The sequence below is a fragment of the Salvelinus namaycush genome, chromosome 26 (assembly GCF_016432855.1).
Source record: "Salvelinus namaycush isolate Seneca chromosome 26, SaNama_1.0, whole genome shotgun sequence".
Lineage (NCBI taxonomy): Eukaryota > Metazoa > Chordata > Actinopteri > Salmoniformes > Salmonidae > Salvelinus > Salvelinus namaycush.
The window spans coordinates 18,874,507-18,893,679 of NC_052332.1; the positions used below are offsets into that span (position 1 = coordinate 18,874,507).

Here is a 19,173-nt window from a genome sequence, read left to right on the forward strand (position 1 = left end):
TGTAAACGAATACTTTCAATGGGGGTGGAATTTTAGGAGTAGGTCTCTGAATTTCATGGATCTACAAAACGTTCAATTCTGAGTTTTGCAACATGAAGTGAGGCATCTGCATGGGGCTGTCAATCTGAACTGCAAGGATGTACAGTGTACATGTACAAGAGTACATAAACAAGAGTATATAAACCTAACAGACAGGGGAATTACATATCAAGATTAATTTTCAATTTGTTAAATACTTTTATGGTGCATATTGCTTTTTTGTTTTTACATTTACTGATAATTTCAAAGTAATATTTAAATTCGATCTTAAATAATGTGAAGAGGGGTTTGTTCTCTGCCCACTTCGTTTTATGGATAAAGAATCATCCATGAAAGATAAACAAATTAACAATGAAAGTTAAATCAGGGTCCATATCATTTGGATCAAAACAAAACAGAATATCAGTCTCTCAGATTAACATCAATAGTCATTTATTTTAAAATAAAATCTTCTAACTCACTCCAAAATCTTCTGACATAAGAACAGTCCCAAAATAAATGGTCAAGAGTATCTGGGTCACAACCACAAAATACACATTTGTTATCAATAGCTATTTTAAATCTGTGTATGATAAAGGTCTACAGGTAATCTACAGGGTAGATTCTATGAATGAGTTTGTATGATACTTCTTTCACCTTATTAGATATACAATATTTACCAGACAACAAAACTTTGTTCCAATTCACTTGTCCTAGGGCTACATTCCAGTACATTTTAGCAGAGGGAATAGTAACATATTGACATAATTTCCTTATATACATGTTATTACATTTATTGTTTAAAATAATGGACAAACAAACCGGTCTTACTTTGATGTGCATAGGACTTCAGTACATCCATCTTTGTCTGTCCTTCTTTCCAACACTGCCATATTAGTTGTTATTTTTTGTGTGTGTTTTTATTGATTTTACTGAATTTGTCATTCTTGGATGAGGCATTTGTATGTTTTCCCCCCCACTTGAACCTAGCAACCTACTTTTGACTGAGCTGGTGCTGCTTCCTGTGGGAGTCGTAATTTGAGTCATTCTGACCCATTTATTCATAATCACCAAATACCTTTATTGCAATAGAAGGCTCTGCCAATTACCAACATCACGTATCCCTTCTGTAGTCATGTTGGTAAATTCATCAAGTAAAAATGAAACAAATTACTTAGAAGGCATTTTTTGGGAACCAGAATGCAAAAATGGTAGATAAATCAGTAGGTTCACAGAAATTCTGTAAATCTTTCTACATGGTATTTAATTTCCCTATTGGTCAGTGAAGTAGCCTAGGCCTATGTTTTGGAGTCAGCAGATATTATACATTCACATTAAACAACTCTTGTAGGTTTTCATCCAATTTGTTGCACCAGTGAGCCTTTGCAAGAATGTGGGAATTGGCAGGCGTTAGCCATTAAGAATCAGTGGGTGCAAATCTATTAACATTCAGACTGTGTTGCAGTGATGAGACCAACTCTGTGCCAGTAGCAGTCTCAAGAGGTATGTACTCTGAAAACTCTTCTATTTCCAAACCAAGAGAGGAAGATAGAAACTGAATGGGACCAAATGTTATGGTTGACTCACAAAATCTACAAAACAACCTCTCATGCTAATGCTAGTCCTAATGTATTCATGTATTCATTTGCATTATGTTTTTTGGAGGGTCTTGGGTGGCAATGTTTCCTGCATTCACATGCATCCTGTCCCTTTCAGAATAGAATGCTATGCCAGATGACACTTCAGAGGAGCTTGAATGGAGGGGAAGTTGAGGATTGACAGGAATTGAAAATAGGGAAATATGCTGGTGGGGACATCTACTCATGAATCGTGTGTAGACTGACTAGCGTACACTAGGCTAATCATCAAGCAGGCCCCTATACCTTGAAATGTTGATTTTAAGCACAAATTGCCTGAATCACAGCACATTTAAAAACGATACATCAAATCAAATCAAATTTTATTGGTCACATACACATGGTTAGCAGATGTTAATGCGAGTGTAGCGAAATGCTTGTGCTTCTAGTTCCGACCATGCAGTAATATCTAACAAGTAATCTAACAATTTCACAACAACTACCTAATACACACAAGTGTAAAGGAATGAATAAGAATATGTACATATAAATATATGGATGAGCGATGGCCGAACGGCATAGGCAAGATGCAGTAGATGGTATAGAGTACAGTATATACATATGAGATGAGTAATGTAGGATATGTAAATATTATATAAAGTGGCATTGTTTAAAGTGACTAGTGATACATGTATTACATCCAAATTTTAATTATTAAAGTGGCTAGAGATTTGAGTCAGTATGTTGGCAGCAGCCACTCAATGTTAGTGATGGCTGTTTAACAGTCTGATGGCCTTGAGATAGAAGCTGTTTTTCAGTCCCAGTTTTGATGCACCTGTACTGACCTCGCCTTCTGGATGATAGCGGGGTGAACAGGCAGTTGTTCGGGTGGTTGTGGTCCTTGATAATCTTTTTGGCCTTCCTGTGACATCGGGTGCTGTAGGTGTCTTGGAGGGCAGGTAGTTTGCCACTGGTGATGCGTTGTGCAAACCTCACTACCCTCTGGAGAGCCTTACGGTTGTGGGCGGAGCAGTTGCCGTACCAGGCGGTGATACAGCCCGACAGGATGCTCTCGATTGTGCATCTGTAAAAGTTTGTGAGTGTTTTTGGTGACAAGCCAAATTTCTTTGTTTAAGCCAAATGTCTTTGTTTAAAGGTGAACCATCAAGGTCCTCCTATGATTTGGACATAATGATGTCCTCCTATGTGGTCAACATGATTAGATGTAGGTAGGCTAAGAACATGTTTTTACCTCCACTCATCATCAGTGGGGTTTTTCCAGGCAATTAGGGGGATAAGCCTACTAATTATCCAACACATTGTGTCATTTCAGATTGGCATCTACTTCATATAGGCAGGAAAAGTGATATAATTATTTTCAGAAACCCACAGTGTAATTTTTTTACCATCACTAGCTAGGTTTCTATCCAATTGGTGACAGATTTTCATGCACATATGCTCTGACAGCTGATGCTTAAAGTTAGAGAGGGAGATATGAGTCTCCAGCTTCAGTGATTTTTGCAATTAGTTCCAGTCATTGGCAGCAGAGAACTGGAAGGAAAGGCGGCCAAAGGGGGAATTAGCTTTGGGGTGACCAGTGAAATATACCTGCTGGACCGCGTGCTACGGGTGGGTGCTGCTATGGTGAGCAGTGAGCTGAGATAAGGCGGAGCTTTACCTAGCAAAGACTTATAGATGACCTGGCGCCAGTGGGTTTGGCGACGAATATGAAGCGAGGGCCAGCCAACGAGAGCGTGCAGGTCGCAGTGGTGGGTAGTATATGGGGCTTTGGTGACAAAACGGATGGCACTGTGATAGAATGCATCCAAATTGCTGTGTAGAGTGTTGGAGGCTATTTTGTAAATGACATCGCAGAAATCAAGGATCGGTAGGATAGTCAGTTTTACGAGGGTATGTTTGGCAGCATGAGTGAAGGATGCTTTGTTGCGAAATAGGAAGCCGATTCTAGATTTAATTTTGGATTGGAGATGCTTAATGTGAGTCTGGAATGAGAGTTTACAATCTAACCAGACATCTAGGTATTTGTAGTTGTCCACATATTCTAAGTCAGAACCGTCTAGAGTAGTGATGCTGGACGGGCGGGCAGGTGCAGGCAGCAATCGGTTAAAGAGCATGCATCTAGTTTTACTTGCATTTAAGAGCAGTTGGAGGCCACGGAAGGAGAGTTGTATGGCATTGAAGCTCGTCTGGAGGTTAGTTAACACAGTGTCCAAAGAAAGGCCAGAAGTATACAGAATGGTGTCATCTACTAGAGGTGGATCAGAGAAGGCAGGGAAACCATGCAGTGTATACTAGCCTACCAGCATCTGCAAGCTGTTGGCTAGAGAGCATGTGCCAAGACCAGAGTAGGCAGATTTGCTATTTAACAACAGTTTTTGTGACAAAACTATCAGAGTTGAAAAAGATTTTTTAAAATCGGTAGGACTACAAGAAAACTTAAGCAAAAAGTAGTCTACGTTTTGTGTGCATTACCTCATCACGCACTGATTTTTATGCAACAAGTCCATTTGGTGGAAATACCAGTAGGAAAATGCACATATTTCTTTATGCAGATTCTAGACTATTCGCATGAAAATCTGTACCCTACTGCTGTTGGCCGTGCTTGAGCAGAAATACTAGTGATGTGCAGCTTGCGAACGATTAGTTATTTTTGAACGACTCTTTTTACTTACTCGAGAGTCATGATATGTCTTTCTGATTGACTCGTTCATGTTAGTCGTTCGTTTGACATGATAGTGCTGGCCGCAATGAGTCCTAGGCCTACAGCATGATTAATACACGCTCCTCCGGCTCAGTGGCTCTAGAGACGTGCTCCGACCACCAACTGTGTGTCATATGCGCGCAGGGAAATATATCATGTGCATAAAGAAAAATACATGTTTAGAACTGAGGATTGGCAAAAATGTATGCAATTAATTGGTTGGATGTTATTATTTACACATCTTTGTAAAACCAAAACATACACAGCCTGTATGATGTCAACGTCATACTTTCAAAATCTTAGCTAGCAGTCATCATGAATCAAGTCAACAATCAAGTTGCCTGGATTTAAGGTGTCCTATTTATATCAGTACACTCATAACTGAAACCTTATGACACTTCTATTTGATCAAATAAAATCCTCAGGTAGCAAATAAACCATCATTTTTTGTTGTTGATTAACCAGGTTTCCATCCAGCCTTTTTATGTGAGTGAAGTACATGTCAGATAAAAACAAGTTCCATAAACGTTCCAAATGTCAACAAAACAAAATAAACTAGACAATGTGCGATCAATTTGTCTGTAAAATGAATTATGTGAGAAATGTCGGTGGAAACGCTTTGGAGTCACGTGAAGACATGTTGCGTGGTATTCCCACAACGACTCACCAGGAAAGCATGCAGTTTATTAGGCTACATACGAAATAAATGATGATGAACTTCACATGGTGGTGAAAGTGCAAGGTGATGAGCTTGATGCTCCTTTCCAATAAATATCGAGGGTCTTATTCTGGTGACATGATGATCATCGATGCTTGGTTGCCATTTGACAAAATAATCTCTCTTTTGTCCATAATAATCTCATCATGTAGGCTATACATATTGGCAAGAATTTAACTGCCAATACCGGAGGTGGCACACTCGCTATATAACGCAAATCTTTTTTGTGAGAAAACCATCAGTAGATTTGAAAATGCGATGGAATCTAATTTTATATTTAGAACATCCGAATTCACCCGCAAAATATAGTTTAATGTGCCCTACTTCCTAACGCACATACTTGTATCCACTTTTTTGATGGGGAAATGCGCATATTATTTTTATGAAAATCTGTCGCCAATTGGATGGAAACCACTATTGACCTCCATACAAAACTCTTTGCTTGGTGGGCGAAACAACGGAAAAACGCTACCTGCTGGAGGAAGAAAGATTTCCCGTCGACCTGGGCCTCTGTCTTCCTCTTCCGTAGCGCTCGCGCGAGGTGTCAGTGACGTGAAAATATACTTGGTCGTCACTAGTTGCAACAGTCATATACACTCCGCCTATTTCTACAATTTATCTTCTTAACATATGATTTTAAACCTATAACCTTAACCCCAATCGTAAAGACTAAAAAGCAAATGTTTGTTTTTATTTAAAAAAATATATTAGCCCTTTTGACTTTGTGGCTGTGCTATCTAGTAGAACTCGAAAGACTGGGAGCGCACAGACCCGCCCTCTAGCCGCCATTTTTCGGTCTCGGACTCCATCAGGCTGGAGGAGTGGAGCCGAGTATAAAGAAGGGAAAGGCAATTATAGAGGGACCCTATTATTCAATTTTCCAGAGGATACAAATATACGCAACAAACTCTACATTTTTGTGGCTAGAAATGCTTGCATTGGAGCGGAGTCACTATTTAGTGAATTAATTTTGTGAAGACGTGTTGCAGGCCGCCATTTTTGTTACTGCCTCAAAAGTCTGTCGGGACTCCAGAATATAATTTTTTAAATATATTTCCCCGAATCGTGCCAATGTTCGACCAAGAAATTCCAAAATTACAATTTGGCCTCCAGCGCGCAGCTATTTGCAACATTGTTTCGACATGGAGATTCGTTTAATCTAGAAGTGAGGCGACCTTTTCCGTTCTCATTTAGACAGTGACTGGATATATATTGTTTCATGAGATAGATACGATTATACTTTTTTCGGAAGAGGGAACGAAAAGGGGAACCTTGATTGAGCATTGTTGCAGCCAGGCATTCTAAATGTGTGTCACTTCTCGTAGTTTGACACCCAGATCTGCCATTTATCATTGACAATAAACGTAGAAACATTATGCTTCGAAGTTGGCTCAAGCTAGTCACAGCCTGTCTCTGAAACGCCAGGTAACGTTTCTATTGGATGTAGCTAGCTGAAACCTGCAGCCTTCGGCTAGAAATTGATTCAAGACGAGTATAGGGCGACGGCTTGCCCTGCCCTGGATCTTCAACATTTAGTTGTGAAAATCGGTTTCACATCGTTGTCTATCTAGCTTATTTGGTTAACTAGTGTATTTGTATTTATTTATTGTTTAAACTAATATATTTGTTATTTCTATTTTGAGTTAATTTAATTTAGATCAAATATGTCATCTGCACGGTTTGATTCATCGGACCGGTCCAGTTGGTATTTTGGGCCGGTGTCGCGACAGGAGGCGCAGAATAGATTACAAGGACAGAGGCATGGCATGTTTTTGGTTCGGGATTCCTCGACCTGCCCTGGCGACTATGTGCTGTCAGTATCTGAAAACTCCAAAGTGTCCCACTATATCATCAACTCCTTGCCAAGCAAGAGGTTCAAGATCGGTGACCAAGAATTCGAGCACCTCCCAGCTCTTTTGGAATTCTACAAAATCCACTACCTGGATACGACTACACTGATAGAACCTGCCCCCAGGTAAGGAACTGTCATTCATAGCCTGCACCTGCGACCACAAACCACTCAAAGGAATGCAGTTAAAAGCAATTAGGACTTAGGTTCGCAAGATATTTAGAATTTCAATTATTTGACACATTTCCTGATATGTGATTGACCTATTAGCAACCGATTCTGATGGTTGTACCCCATTTCAATCATAAACTATAGGCTACCAGGCTTATACTTAAGTGACCTGGTTGACCTCTCTTGTAATGTCAAGTCTAACAAGGAATTGTGTAGTCCCTTCCAGTGCTAGCCGGTTTGAGTCATTGTTGCTGCATAACCATTTGAACCTTGTCTAGTTGTACGTTCACAAAGAGGGTCACACTTTAAAAACAGTAGTGACTGCTATTTTGTGAGAGGAATGTATATATTTCCATCTAGTCAGCTGATGGTTTCAGTAGTTCAGCAGTAAAACTTGTTAATATTATCTTGAAACAGTGTTAATCTGTATTTTATGCTCACCCTCCTGCCCAGGTATCCTAACACAGCAATAGGCACCGGCCCCATTCAGACGATGGGGGGCCCAGAGGACAACCTGGAGTATGTGCGAACTCTGTACGACTTCACGGGCAGCGACACTGAGGACCTGCCATTCAAAAAGGGGGAGATCCTGATCATCCTGGAGAAGCCTGAGGAGCAGTGGTGGAGCGCCAAGAGCAAGGAGGGCCGCGTGGGCATGATCCCTGTGCCCTATGTGGAAAAGCTTGTTCGACCCTCCCCTCACCCTGGCCAGCCCCCTCACAGCTCCCGCAACTCCAACAGCTATGGCATCCCAGAGCCGGCCCACGCTTACGCCCAGCCTCAGACGCCCTCGCCCCTGCCTCCTGGCACCCCTGGAGCAGTCATCACCCCCCTACCCTCCATGCAGAACGGGCCAGTCATGGCTAAGGCCATCCAGAAACGAGTGCCCTGTGCATATGACAAAACTGCCCTGGCTCTAGAGGTAGGAGTTCCTCACTTTCTGTTCTAGTATGGCTTTGTGAAGGGAGGCCTAAATGCTCCCAGTTGTCCCCTATTCTCATATTTGATTAGTTGGTTCACTATGTTGTGTACATTTTATTAGATTTAATGAGCTGGTACTGTGGACGCTGCATTGTAGTTTGTCAGGAACTATAGCCTGCAGCCACAGTACACATTGTGCCAAATATTATGTATCAAGTCATTTAAATACAGTTGAGTTTGAGACAGTTCTGATGCAGCAAGCATATTCTGTCTTGCATCCCTCATTTTTAAGTAATCTCCTTTCCTCCCTTTTCTCCTCCTATTCTCTTCTCCTGACCAGTGGTATAGATTCCATCAATCAGTCTGTGTAGATTTTTCGTGAGGAAGCACAAAGTTGTCAGCTTTTTCTGGAGTATAAATGCTGAGGGTGGCGGTGGGTGGCTCTGAGCTCTCTGGACTCCTCTCTCTATTTGTTAAGCTCATCCTCCAGAGCCACCCGCTAGGCTTGGGCGGTATACCACATACCGGGTTATTAGGAAATAGCCACGAGGTGGTTTTTCAATGCTGTTGAAACTGTTTTTCAATACATTTCTATATGGTTAGCAACTTTTTACTTTTTAAGTAAATACCTGCAGTCAAATTGTACAATGCGTTAGGAGATAAAGCAGATCGCGTTCTTCATTTCACCTGTCACATTTATTTTACATTTTGAAGCTTACTGTAGTTCCCCAGAACAGTTGAGCCAGTCATGTTTGTTTGTAAATAGCACAATGGGAGAAAGTGGGAGCAAGTGAGTCCAGCTGTGTGTGACAGGAGTGCATTTTATATTGAAAGTCAGGTGTTTTTTTTTTTTTTTTTTCAATAGAGTGGTCAGGGATGTGCAACTATAGTTTATCTTCACAGAGAATGCCAAACACGATGCGTGGCCATCATATTTCTCATGTTTACCATAGAAAAAATGTAAACAGCTACATTTCAAAATGTTTTAGCAGAGAAAAGTAAGCTAGCTACACCCAGAAAAGTATCTACACATCAGTCAGAGCGCTGTCTTTTGATAGAATGCCCATTTGTGAATTCTCATCCGAGTGGAGTAATGCGTCTGAAGCACAAAATTAGTTTGAAGAGCAGAAATTACAATAAGAAAAATTTTAGATCTGCGTTTACGTTATCAAACTAATTTTGTGCTTCAGACGCACCCCTTTGGATGAGTTATCTGTACAGCTGCCACTGCAGCTTGATTTCCTTGTGTTTTTTCTCCTCTGTTCTGGGACCCTCTGCTTCTCCCCTATCTTGTCAGAGCAGGCAGGCCCATTGCCCTAGTGACACCCACTTTATAAGCTGATTGACTGTTTTTGTAATTCGTTTATGTTTGCTTGCGCTCGTTAGCATATTTAGCTAGCAGCCTCCATGGAAATTCGTTATTACTTGTGCTGATTTTGTTAGCATTCTGGTAATAGGCTTTTTTGAGTTTTTGGTGACCCCATGTGTACTAAGCCGGTAATACCGTAAATCCCGGTATGAGAGAAGGACTGCATGAGAATATGAAAATCTGGATAACGCCCAACACTGGCTCCCGCTCTCCCAAAGATCACCCCTGATGGTCAGGTACCCCACAGGGGGAAGCTAGGGCCGATGACATGCCAGGTGGGATTCTTCATTTTTGGTCTGTTTAACCATTGAAGTCAACTCTTGATTATTCTCTGTAGACCTCTTGCTCTGAGAGAGAGAGAGAAATCCTGAGATTATTCATTAATTAGAGGGACGTGTTTTGTGAGTCAGGTCAGTTTGTTCTCATCATGTATCCTCCAGAGCAGATGGAAGGTTTGCGTTTAAATTCCCATCTGCCAGAAAGAAAGTCAGGGGTTGTGTGAATTGCACCACCACTTTCACAAACTAGAGCAAGGCTGACTAATGCCTTGGATTACCATCCTCCCCCAGAATACAGCAGAGTTTGAGTCAGTGGAGAAAAATTGGGTATTACGATAACTTCCACCACCTTGGATTAAGTCATCTGATTTAATCATGGAAACTGCTGTGGCTCCACATCAGAATCTCTCAGCTTTTTTCCTCCTGTCTCTGACTCTGAATATAGTTTCCATCACACCACCTGAGGCAATGGTCACTCCTCCTAACTCAGGTGACTTATTTCATGACTTTGAATGTATTGGTTTGGTATGAACATCTGTAGGCAATGTCCAGTCTCCTTTCACCCACAGCCCTCGACTGTAGCAGTATTTGGAGATTAGCATATTGTCAAATGTGCTATTAGTCATAGTGCACATTTTCAGAGGGAGAGAGAGATCTGCAGCATTAGTCATCAGTAGCTAGTACTAGACCTCCACACTAAAGTAAACCATCTCTCATTTAGAGATTCTGCTCATGGTGCATCCGTGTTTCCACAGCAGGCTTCTGGTGGGTACACGTCTGTTGGGGACTTCCCCCTGGTGTTGCTGCACTGTCCTCATACACCCACTCTTCATACACACACTTTAAGCATTTATGAGCATGGTCTTATTTCTATTACAGCATATTGGTTGACTTATTCATATTCCATTCACCCAAGTCTGTAACATGGATAGGTTTAGGCTACTACATGATATTGTGTTAGCTTTGTGTTACACATCATCAGGTTGCTACAACCTAGCTTATGAATTAAAGTTTATAACGTAGGTGCACAGGTCTAGAGAATTTTGAATAATCAAGGTGATAGTGACACATTCAATACCGCTTTGCACACTCTTGCCTGCATCTAGCTGATCTAGGGTGTAATCATTAGTCCAACAGTGTGAGTTTCTGTTGGACAAATTCAGGTATTTTTATCTGCTTTCTGTTTGCTTTTGTTTAAGAAACATTTTTCAACAGAATCAGCGGAATGAATACACCCCTGATCACACGCCACCACAGTTCACTTTCATAGCAGCCACATAAAAACAGCATGATCACTTTGCTCATTGTGTATATATAATTCCTTTTCGCAACTACACTGAACAAAAAATTAAAATGCAACATGCAACAATTAAAATATTTTACAAAGTTACACTTCATATAAGGAAATCAATCAATTGAAATAATTTCATTAGGCCCACCTCTATGGATTTCATTTGACTGGGAATACAGATATTTATCTGTTGGTACCTTTAAAAATAAGTAGGGGCGTGGATCAGAAAACCAGTCATTATCTGGTGTGACCACCATTTGCCTCATGCAGCGCAACACATCTCCTTCGCATAGAGTTGATCAGGCTGTTGATTGTGACCTGTGGAAAGTTGTCCCACTCCTGATCAATGTCTGTGCAAAGTTTCTGGATATTGGCGGGAACTGGATCACGTTGTCGTACATGTCGATCCAGAGCATCTCAAACATGCTCAATGGGTGACTTGTCTGGTGAGTATGCAAGCCAAGTAAGAACTGGGACATTGTCTGTATCCACAAATTGTGTACAGATCCTTGTGACGTGGGGCCGTGCATTATGCTGAAAAATGAGGTGATGTCGGCGGATGAATGGCACGACAGTGGGCCTCAGGATCTCGTCACAGTATCTCTGTGCATTCAGTATGCCATCGATAAAATGCAATTGTGTTTCGTTGTCCGTAGCTCATGTCTGCCAATACCATAACCCCACTGCCACCATGGGGCACTATTTTCACAACGTTGACATCAAGACCCTGGCGAGGACGACGAGTACACAGATGAGCTTCCCTGAGATGGTTTCTGACAGTTCGTGCAAAACATTTTCAGTTGTGCAAACCCACAGTTTCATCAGCTGTCCAGGTGGCTGGTCTAAGACGATCCTGCAGGTGAAGAAGCTGGATCTGGAGGTCCTGGGCTGGCGTGGTTACACATGGTCTGCGGTTGTGATGACGGTTGGATGTACTGCCAAATTCTCTGTAGAGAAATTAACATTAAATTCTTTGGCAACAGCTCTGGTGGACATTCCTGCAGTCATGCCAATTTCACGCTCCCTGAACTTGAGACACCTGTGTTGTGACGCAACTGCACATTTTAGAGTGGCCTTTTTTTGCCCCCCCTGCACAAGGTGCACCTGTGTAATGATCATGCCGTTTAGTCAAATTCTGGGCATGCCACCCCTGTCAGGTGGCTGGTATATCTTGGCAAAGGAGAAATGCTCACTAACAGGGATGTAAACAAATTTGTGCACAACATTTGAGATAAATTAGATTTTTGTGAGTATGGAACATTTCTGCGATCTTTTGTCAGCCCATGTAACATGGGACCAACACTTTTTACTTGTTGGTTTTATGTATTTGTTCAGTATATAGTACCAGTCAAAAGTTGACACACCTACTCATTCCAGGGTTTTTCTTTATTGTTACTATTTTCTACATTGTAGAATAATAGTGAAGACATCAAAACGATGAAATAACACATGAAATCATGTAGGAACCAAAAAAGTGTTAAACATATCAAAATATATTTGAGATTCTTCAAATTAGCCACCCTTTGCCTTGACAGCTTTGTGTACTCTTGGCGTTCTCTCAACCAGCTTCATGAGGTAGTCACCTGGAATGCATTTCAATTAACAGGTGTGCCTTGTTAAAAGTTAATCTGTGGAATTTCTTTCCTTAATGCGTTTGAGCCAATCAGTTGTGTTGTGACAAGGTACAGGTGGTATACAGAAGATAGCTCTATTTGGTAAAAGACCATGTCCATATTATGGCAAGAAAAGGTCAAATAAGCAAAGAGAAATGACAGTCCATCATTACTTTAAGACATTACTTTAAGACAGGTCACTCAATCTGGAAAATTTCAAGAACTTTGAAAGTTTCTTCAAGTTCCGTTGCAAAAATCATCAAGCTCTTTTGGTTCCAACTGCCATGTCTTTGTGAGAAGCAGAGTAGGTGAACAGAGGATCTCCGCATGTGTGGTTCCCACCGTGAAGCATGGAGGAGATGGGGGTGCTTTGCTGGTGACACTGTCAGTGATTAACCAGCATGGCTACCACAGCATTCTGCAGCGATGCTCCATCCCATCTTTTTTGGTCTTATAGGCTGACCACACCGCTCGTGTCGCGTGTGCGAGCGTTGCAAAATCATTTTAGAAATCTATGTTATTTAATTTTTGCACCCACACTGTTCGCACATGCCATCTCCTCATTGGTAATACCCACGTGGGTGATTGAAAGACGAACTGTGTTGCCGGTTGTCGTGGTAATACTATGAAAGTTTAGATGCCAATCACCATATAAGTTAAACGATGAAATATCCTGGGAGGAGGAGAGATGACTAGAAACGATTCGGTTGACCATTTTATGTGTGGATTAATTGTTGGAGTAGAGGACCTTGTGCATTTCAGGTAAAATAACAACCTAATGTTTTTATCCCAGGGCAAATTAGCTAGCAACAGCAAGCTAGCTAAATAGGACAAATTAGCTAACAAGTGCAAGCTAACTAGCTAAATTGCCATGAATGTTTAATGCTTTTTGACCTGTCCCCAAATTAATGTCATTGGTTCAGAGTTTGTTTTGATATTTTAACCTGCGTGTCGTGATCGTGTTTGGTGTAGGGGGACAAAATACATTTATGCACGATGGCGCATGCGCGCAGCAGGTTTGGGTTCTGTGTTATGATTTGTTCTTCAACAGGACAATGACCCAAAACACACCTCCAGGCTGTGTAAGGGCTATTTGGTCAAGAAGGAGCCTGCTGGAGTGCTGCATCAGATGACCTGGCCTCCACAATCTTTAAAAAAATATGTATTTCACAATTTTTCTGATATTCACTTAGACGTATGGTCCTCCCTAGGGGCTGTCCCTGACCAAACCCCCCCCCCGCCAACTTCTTTCAACCAATCGATTTAGCCAACGTGTATTTTTCCATATAAAGACACACCCCTATGTGTTTTAATAACATCAACTATATGTAGGCTACTGCGCTTGTCTGATGCATTAAGCACACTGTGATTAAATAATTAAGACGCACAATTGATTCGAGGGAGCCAGAGATCAAGAGCCTAACCAGAATTTTTCCCGAACCACCTTCTGCTGGCTTTCACAGATTCTGGCACTACGCTCCCGAAGTTGCCGGTAATAGGCTACACCAGGGGTTGGCAACCTTTTCCATTTGGAGTGCCAATTTATCTTGTCAATTCTATCGATCTGCGTGCCAGTTATGTTTTTCATATGCACATTTTCGTGGATTAGTTTATTTTATGATAGTCTTCGTATCTCAGTCATTGTCATGTGATTCAATGAAATTCTATGAAAATTATGCAAATCTGAAAGTAACTTCTATTGCCAACTTTGTAAAAAATATCCTAGATAAAGGCAACAAATAAAAACATTGCAGCCTGACGGTAGAAAATATCCTGATTTTGGAAAATAAATAACTTTGGCTACTCATGGCTTGTCTGCAAGGAACTTGAAACATTTGTATCAACTTGGTCCAGCCTTAAGCTTGTGCTAACAAACTTGCCACATTGTATAAAATATTCTGGACCCTCAGTTAACCATGCTGGTGAGCTCCGGATAGGCACAGCTGTAGGCTATTTGCGTACAGGATAAGAAGTAATCAGGTATTTTCTGATGTTTCCACCCACTGGATCAGAGCATTACATTTGTTTTCTCTTTCACACAGTGGTTATTGAAAGGGAGAGAGCTGGAACAATTTTTCAAATAGGCTACATTAAGGAACTATTGTCAATGGATGTAAACACAGACTTTGTTTACTTGCTGTTTGAGGTGAAGATAAAAATGACAGAGGCTCCACAGCTCAGTAGTGCTGAGTTAAGACAGTCAGAAATACTATTAGATTCCCAAATGGGCACATTTATAAGCCTACATTTGCACGCAGGCCTGGTAGCCTAGGCCTACTTCTATGAGTAGTCAGGTGCACCTTACTCAACATTGACAGGAACGCTCTAAACAAAACACAATGAATAAATTGACAACTCGTAAATGGATTGAAATTAACCAAAATTTGTTTCTCACAAGTGTAGCCTAGGTTGCGTGCACTGTAAACGTGTCAACTCCAAAAATGAGAACGCTAAAAGACTGTAATAATATATTGAATGCAATAACAGAAATTACAGTTACCAAACATTGTAGATGAAACATTATGTGAATTAACAGTAAATGTGATACTGGTGTGGCATCCCCGAGGCCTCCACAGTGGATTAGTCCACTGAGATAGGTGTCAATCAAGACAAAAAAAATCTCGCTCGACCAAACAATCGACCAGTCAACTAAATTGTGTCAGCCCTAGTCCTCTGAGGAGCCTCCACTGGTCCATATGTGTAAAGTGTTTTGTTATTAGTCTTTTACACTTCATCTCTCTCTTTCTGTCTCTTTTTTTTCTAGTCTTCTCATCGCTCGCTCACTCTCTTTTCCTCTCACACACTCACTAATGTGATCTCTTTCACTCTCTGAATTGCTTAGAGTAGGTCATTTCCTACAGCAGAAACCTACAATTTAGCAGCAGTCTATTTTGGGGCCTATCTGCTTCCGGAAACAAAGTCATTATTCTAACTCCATCTGAAGGGAGGAATATACCCTGTAATCTACCACCCACTCTTACAGAGAGGCTTACTGAAATCTGGTTATTACTAAGGTATATTACTTTAGTAATATATTATTACTAAATATATTAAAGTTATTCTTAACATAATTTACATTGTAATGATAAGGACCATTTGCAAAAATCAGTTTAGGAAAATTGGTTCACCACACAACAGAATCATTTCTGATATGAAGAAAGTGCTAGTAGCCTACACATTGGGATTTTACACAGTGGTTATGCAGGACCACATTCACCTACTAAAGCTTTTTGGTCGACCTGACCCAATTCACATAGAAATGTGATTTATAGATCTGTCATTCTTCATTGAAAGCAAGTCTTAAGAAGCAGGAGATCTGTTCTATGTACTCTATTTCTATGCTTCCTGTTTTTAAATTTCGTTTTTACTTCTTTTACTTTCGGTTTTTGTACACCAATATATTTCAGTGGTTTATATGGTACAATGATTCTCTATACTATACATTGTTTTGTTTTGTCACATAAACTGAAATTAAGCATACTATTAGAATTTTAGCAACCGGGAAATGATGGAGCGATTTGTGCATATTGCACCTTTTTAAATGTTGACTAGATTAACATGTTCTTTCACTATGCAAGAAGAGCATGCGTTGATTACAAATGGCAGTATTAAAGCTGAGGAATTTGTCTGAAGGATTATGGATTGCAGATAGGTCTGGATGACTTCAATGTCCATGAATCCTCATCTGATCCAATCTTTCTGCAACAACATCTAGAGCCTTCCCTCCACTTTCAGGTTTTAATCTTCCTCTTAACAATGCCAACTTTCCGCATTTAATCCTGAGTAAATAGCATGTGGTCTGCAGTTTGGGGTCACGCACAGTGTCACAAAGCATACGATTTATGGCTTTCTGCTCAGCCTGTCATAACCATAGTACAGTGTCAAATACATGAAGGGTTGGCCAAATCACTTTTTCAGTGAGTCAGTCAGTACTTTGTTAACGTGATGGCTGCTGTTGGCACTTATCTTAAATTTTACACCCCATTTTTCTGTGTTATTAAGGAAAACTCTTCTAATGCCATGCTCCATTTCTCCTCAGGTGGGTGATATAGTCAAAGTGACGAGGATGAACATCAGCGGTCAGTGGGAGGGAGAGGTAAATGGCCGGAGAGGTCTCTTCCCCTTCACCCACGTCAAAATAATAGACCCCCTGAATCCAGATGAGTGTGAATGACCTGGACCCCAACCAACCCTTCCACAGTGACACCCAAAATGCTGGCTGTCTCCACCCCGCCCGCCAGTGTCACCACGGTTACGCGCTTGCCTGCTTGAGGCTATACCGCAGCGCTCCCTGTTATTGTCACGCCAACCATCGTGCAGCTTCCTGACTGTTTACAGCTACAGACTTAACTAAACTCCTACATCCCCAACTTGGTTACAGTTTGGTCTGTGGTTTTTGCCTTCATGTCCTTTAATGTGTGTTGCCATGGCTCCCACGACGCCATGTCTTACCTGGTCATTTTTTTTATTTGATATTTTGTTACATTTGATTACTTAGGAATTTGTTGAGAGCTTGCTTGTGTGTTTCGTGTTGTGGATGGGAGGAGGTTAATGTAAAAAAAGAAGGGGGGAAGAGAGTGAAAGGTGACTGAACATCACATGAACTGACTGAGGTCAGGAGAGCAAAGGCATAGAGGGCTTCAGGTGGGGCCTGAGGTTAGAAGCAGCCAGTTAACTGTCTCTCACCAAACAATCATTCACTGTTGTACCTTAACCACAGCCACACATACACACCGGTAGACCATTACTTGTTTAGGGCAACTGCTGTGTGTGTGTGAGGATCAGTCTCTTTTCAGCTCAGCTTGTGTCAGACAGGGACAGGAGGACAAGCCCACATGGATCCTGCCTTGTGGAATAGCCCACAGCCTCAGTGACATGAACCTAGTCGACAGAGTTCCCTTATTTATGTTTTCCCAAGACAACATGTGAAATGGCCATGTGTGATGACATCTTTTTGTTTTATTTGTGCCAGAAATTCAGGAGTTCTGCAAGGTGTTTGTCATAGTGTAAATGCATGGCTGTGACCAGGCTATAGCCAATGTTATAAGATGGCTTATAAATACTTTTGAGGGGTAAGGGCTTTTCTATGAGACAGATGCCTCCTGCATCCAATGATATGGGTCATGGGAGGCGGGCAAAGGTTTCATCCAGCCAATGACACCCCATCAATACCTTTCACTGAAAATGCAACTTTCGCACAAGCAATCCTTTCCTGTTCTCTCTCTCTCCAAGTTCCCTAAGGTGGTGATTGGTTACACTTCTGTCTTGCTTGTAGACGGTGTTGAATGTCGAGCACAGGTTCTGGGCAGAAAACATGGTTGTCTTTGGTATGTCTGTTGTGATGCCAGAGCTGTCCTGCTCTCAGGTGTGTGTGTGTGTGCACGGGCTGATAAAGTGCTCTACTAGATCTCTGCTGTAAAGAAGAAAAGACTTACCCTTGCTGTTCTCTCCCTGAGTGCTTTCCCTCAATCCCCCTGAGCTTTTTCATTGGGTAGAGTAATACCATTGTACAGCTATCAATCGTGTCCCAACTGTACTGTTTTTGGTTATTATGTTAGCCAGCTGTTAGACTGAAAATTAGACCGAAGGTCGCTTTCTAAAAAGGGAGAAAAAATGCCTGTTGGTGGCCTCTGCATGACTTCTTGGCCTTGAGGTTTTTCTTCCTGGTCAAATGCTGCTTTGTCAGTTCTAATTTCCTCAAAGTATGAATTAGACTTTTTAAATTATTTTTTTTACATTATCTGTGGAATAAATCCTTTCAAATGTAGTTTGGATTTCCTTGTCCAACCTCCCATATTAACCCATCTGATTAAGCAATACACCAATCCTAATTATTGTTTTTGTTAGGTGAAGACGTTTTCAACCTGCTTCAGATTTTTTTCAAGGCATTAAAAGTATTACTGTGCTTTTCCCCTCGTGTTTAAGAGAGCCTCCATGTTGTATTCTTAATTCAAAATGAAAAATTGTGCCTTTTTATTTTCTTATACCATTTACATGTGTTAATATTTCCCATGGTTAACACCCGTGCTGGTATGACCCTTTATGTACAGAACAAGTCAATAAAATGTACATCTACTTCTTTAAGTTGCTCTGACGTCTTTCTTATGAGATGGGAATACGAATGCCCCAAATAAGTCTCCTGCTCAGCATAGATGGGGTGGGGGTGTGTACGTTAAAGTGGAACAGGAGAGGAGTGGGATGTTTTTGCTCTCTGCTTCATTTCTGTCAGTTCCAGTTTTGATTGTGGCTGTGCCCAGGAGAAAGGAAGCAATTAATTAATGTTAATGAAGTGCTAATAAAAGAAAGCTTGCACACACAGCGCTGACCTAGAGAGAGACACTTTTAAAGGGCCAGGTTTAGTCTCTTTTCTCCTTACATGACCGGTATCCAAATATGTACATTTAGGTCTACTGCATGCAATGCAGCCATCTGAGGTTTCAGGTTAATAGGGTATACTTTTGGAAACGTACTCCATTCATTCAATATCAGCTTAGTTTGGGCATTGTAAAACTATACTGAACAAAAATATAAATGCAACATTTTCAAGTTAGTTCATAGAAGAAAATCAGTCAATTGAAATGAATTATTTATGCCCTAATCTATGGATTTCACATGACTGGGCAGGGGTAGGCCTGGGAGGGCGTAG

The 19,173-nt window shown here is 41.1% G+C and overlaps 1 protein-coding gene across 1 annotated transcript; it reads left to right on the forward strand.

Moving 5' to 3' along the window:
- Positions 1 to 5,825: 5,825 nt before the first annotated feature.
- LOC120021245 (crk-like protein) lies at positions 5,826 to 18,611 on the forward strand. Its single transcript, XM_038964914.1, has 3 exons — positions 5,826 to 7,010; positions 7,509 to 7,977; positions 16,567 to 18,611. The coding sequence occupies exons 1-3, from the start codon at positions 6,700 to 6,702 to the stop codon at positions 16,699 to 16,701; spliced, it is 915 nt and encodes a 304-aa protein (XP_038820842.1). The 5' UTR covers positions 5,826 to 6,699; the 3' UTR covers positions 16,702 to 18,611.
- Positions 18,612 to 19,173: the final 562 nt, after the last annotated feature.

Bases quoted from the DNA above. Each gene is read 5' to 3' on its own strand.
- LOC120021245 (XM_038964914.1), top strand. From the start codon at position 6,700: ATGTCATCTGCACGGTTTGATTCATCGGACCGGTCCAGTTGGTATTTT. The intron at 7,011-7,508 runs GTAAGGAACTGT...CCTCCTGCCCAG, and splicing joins CTGATAGAACCTGCCCCCAG to GTATCCTAACACAGCAATAG. The intron at 7,978-16,566 runs GTAGGAGTTCCT...ATTTCTCCTCAG, and splicing joins AAACTGCCCTGGCTCTAGAG to GTGGGTGATATAGTCAAAGT.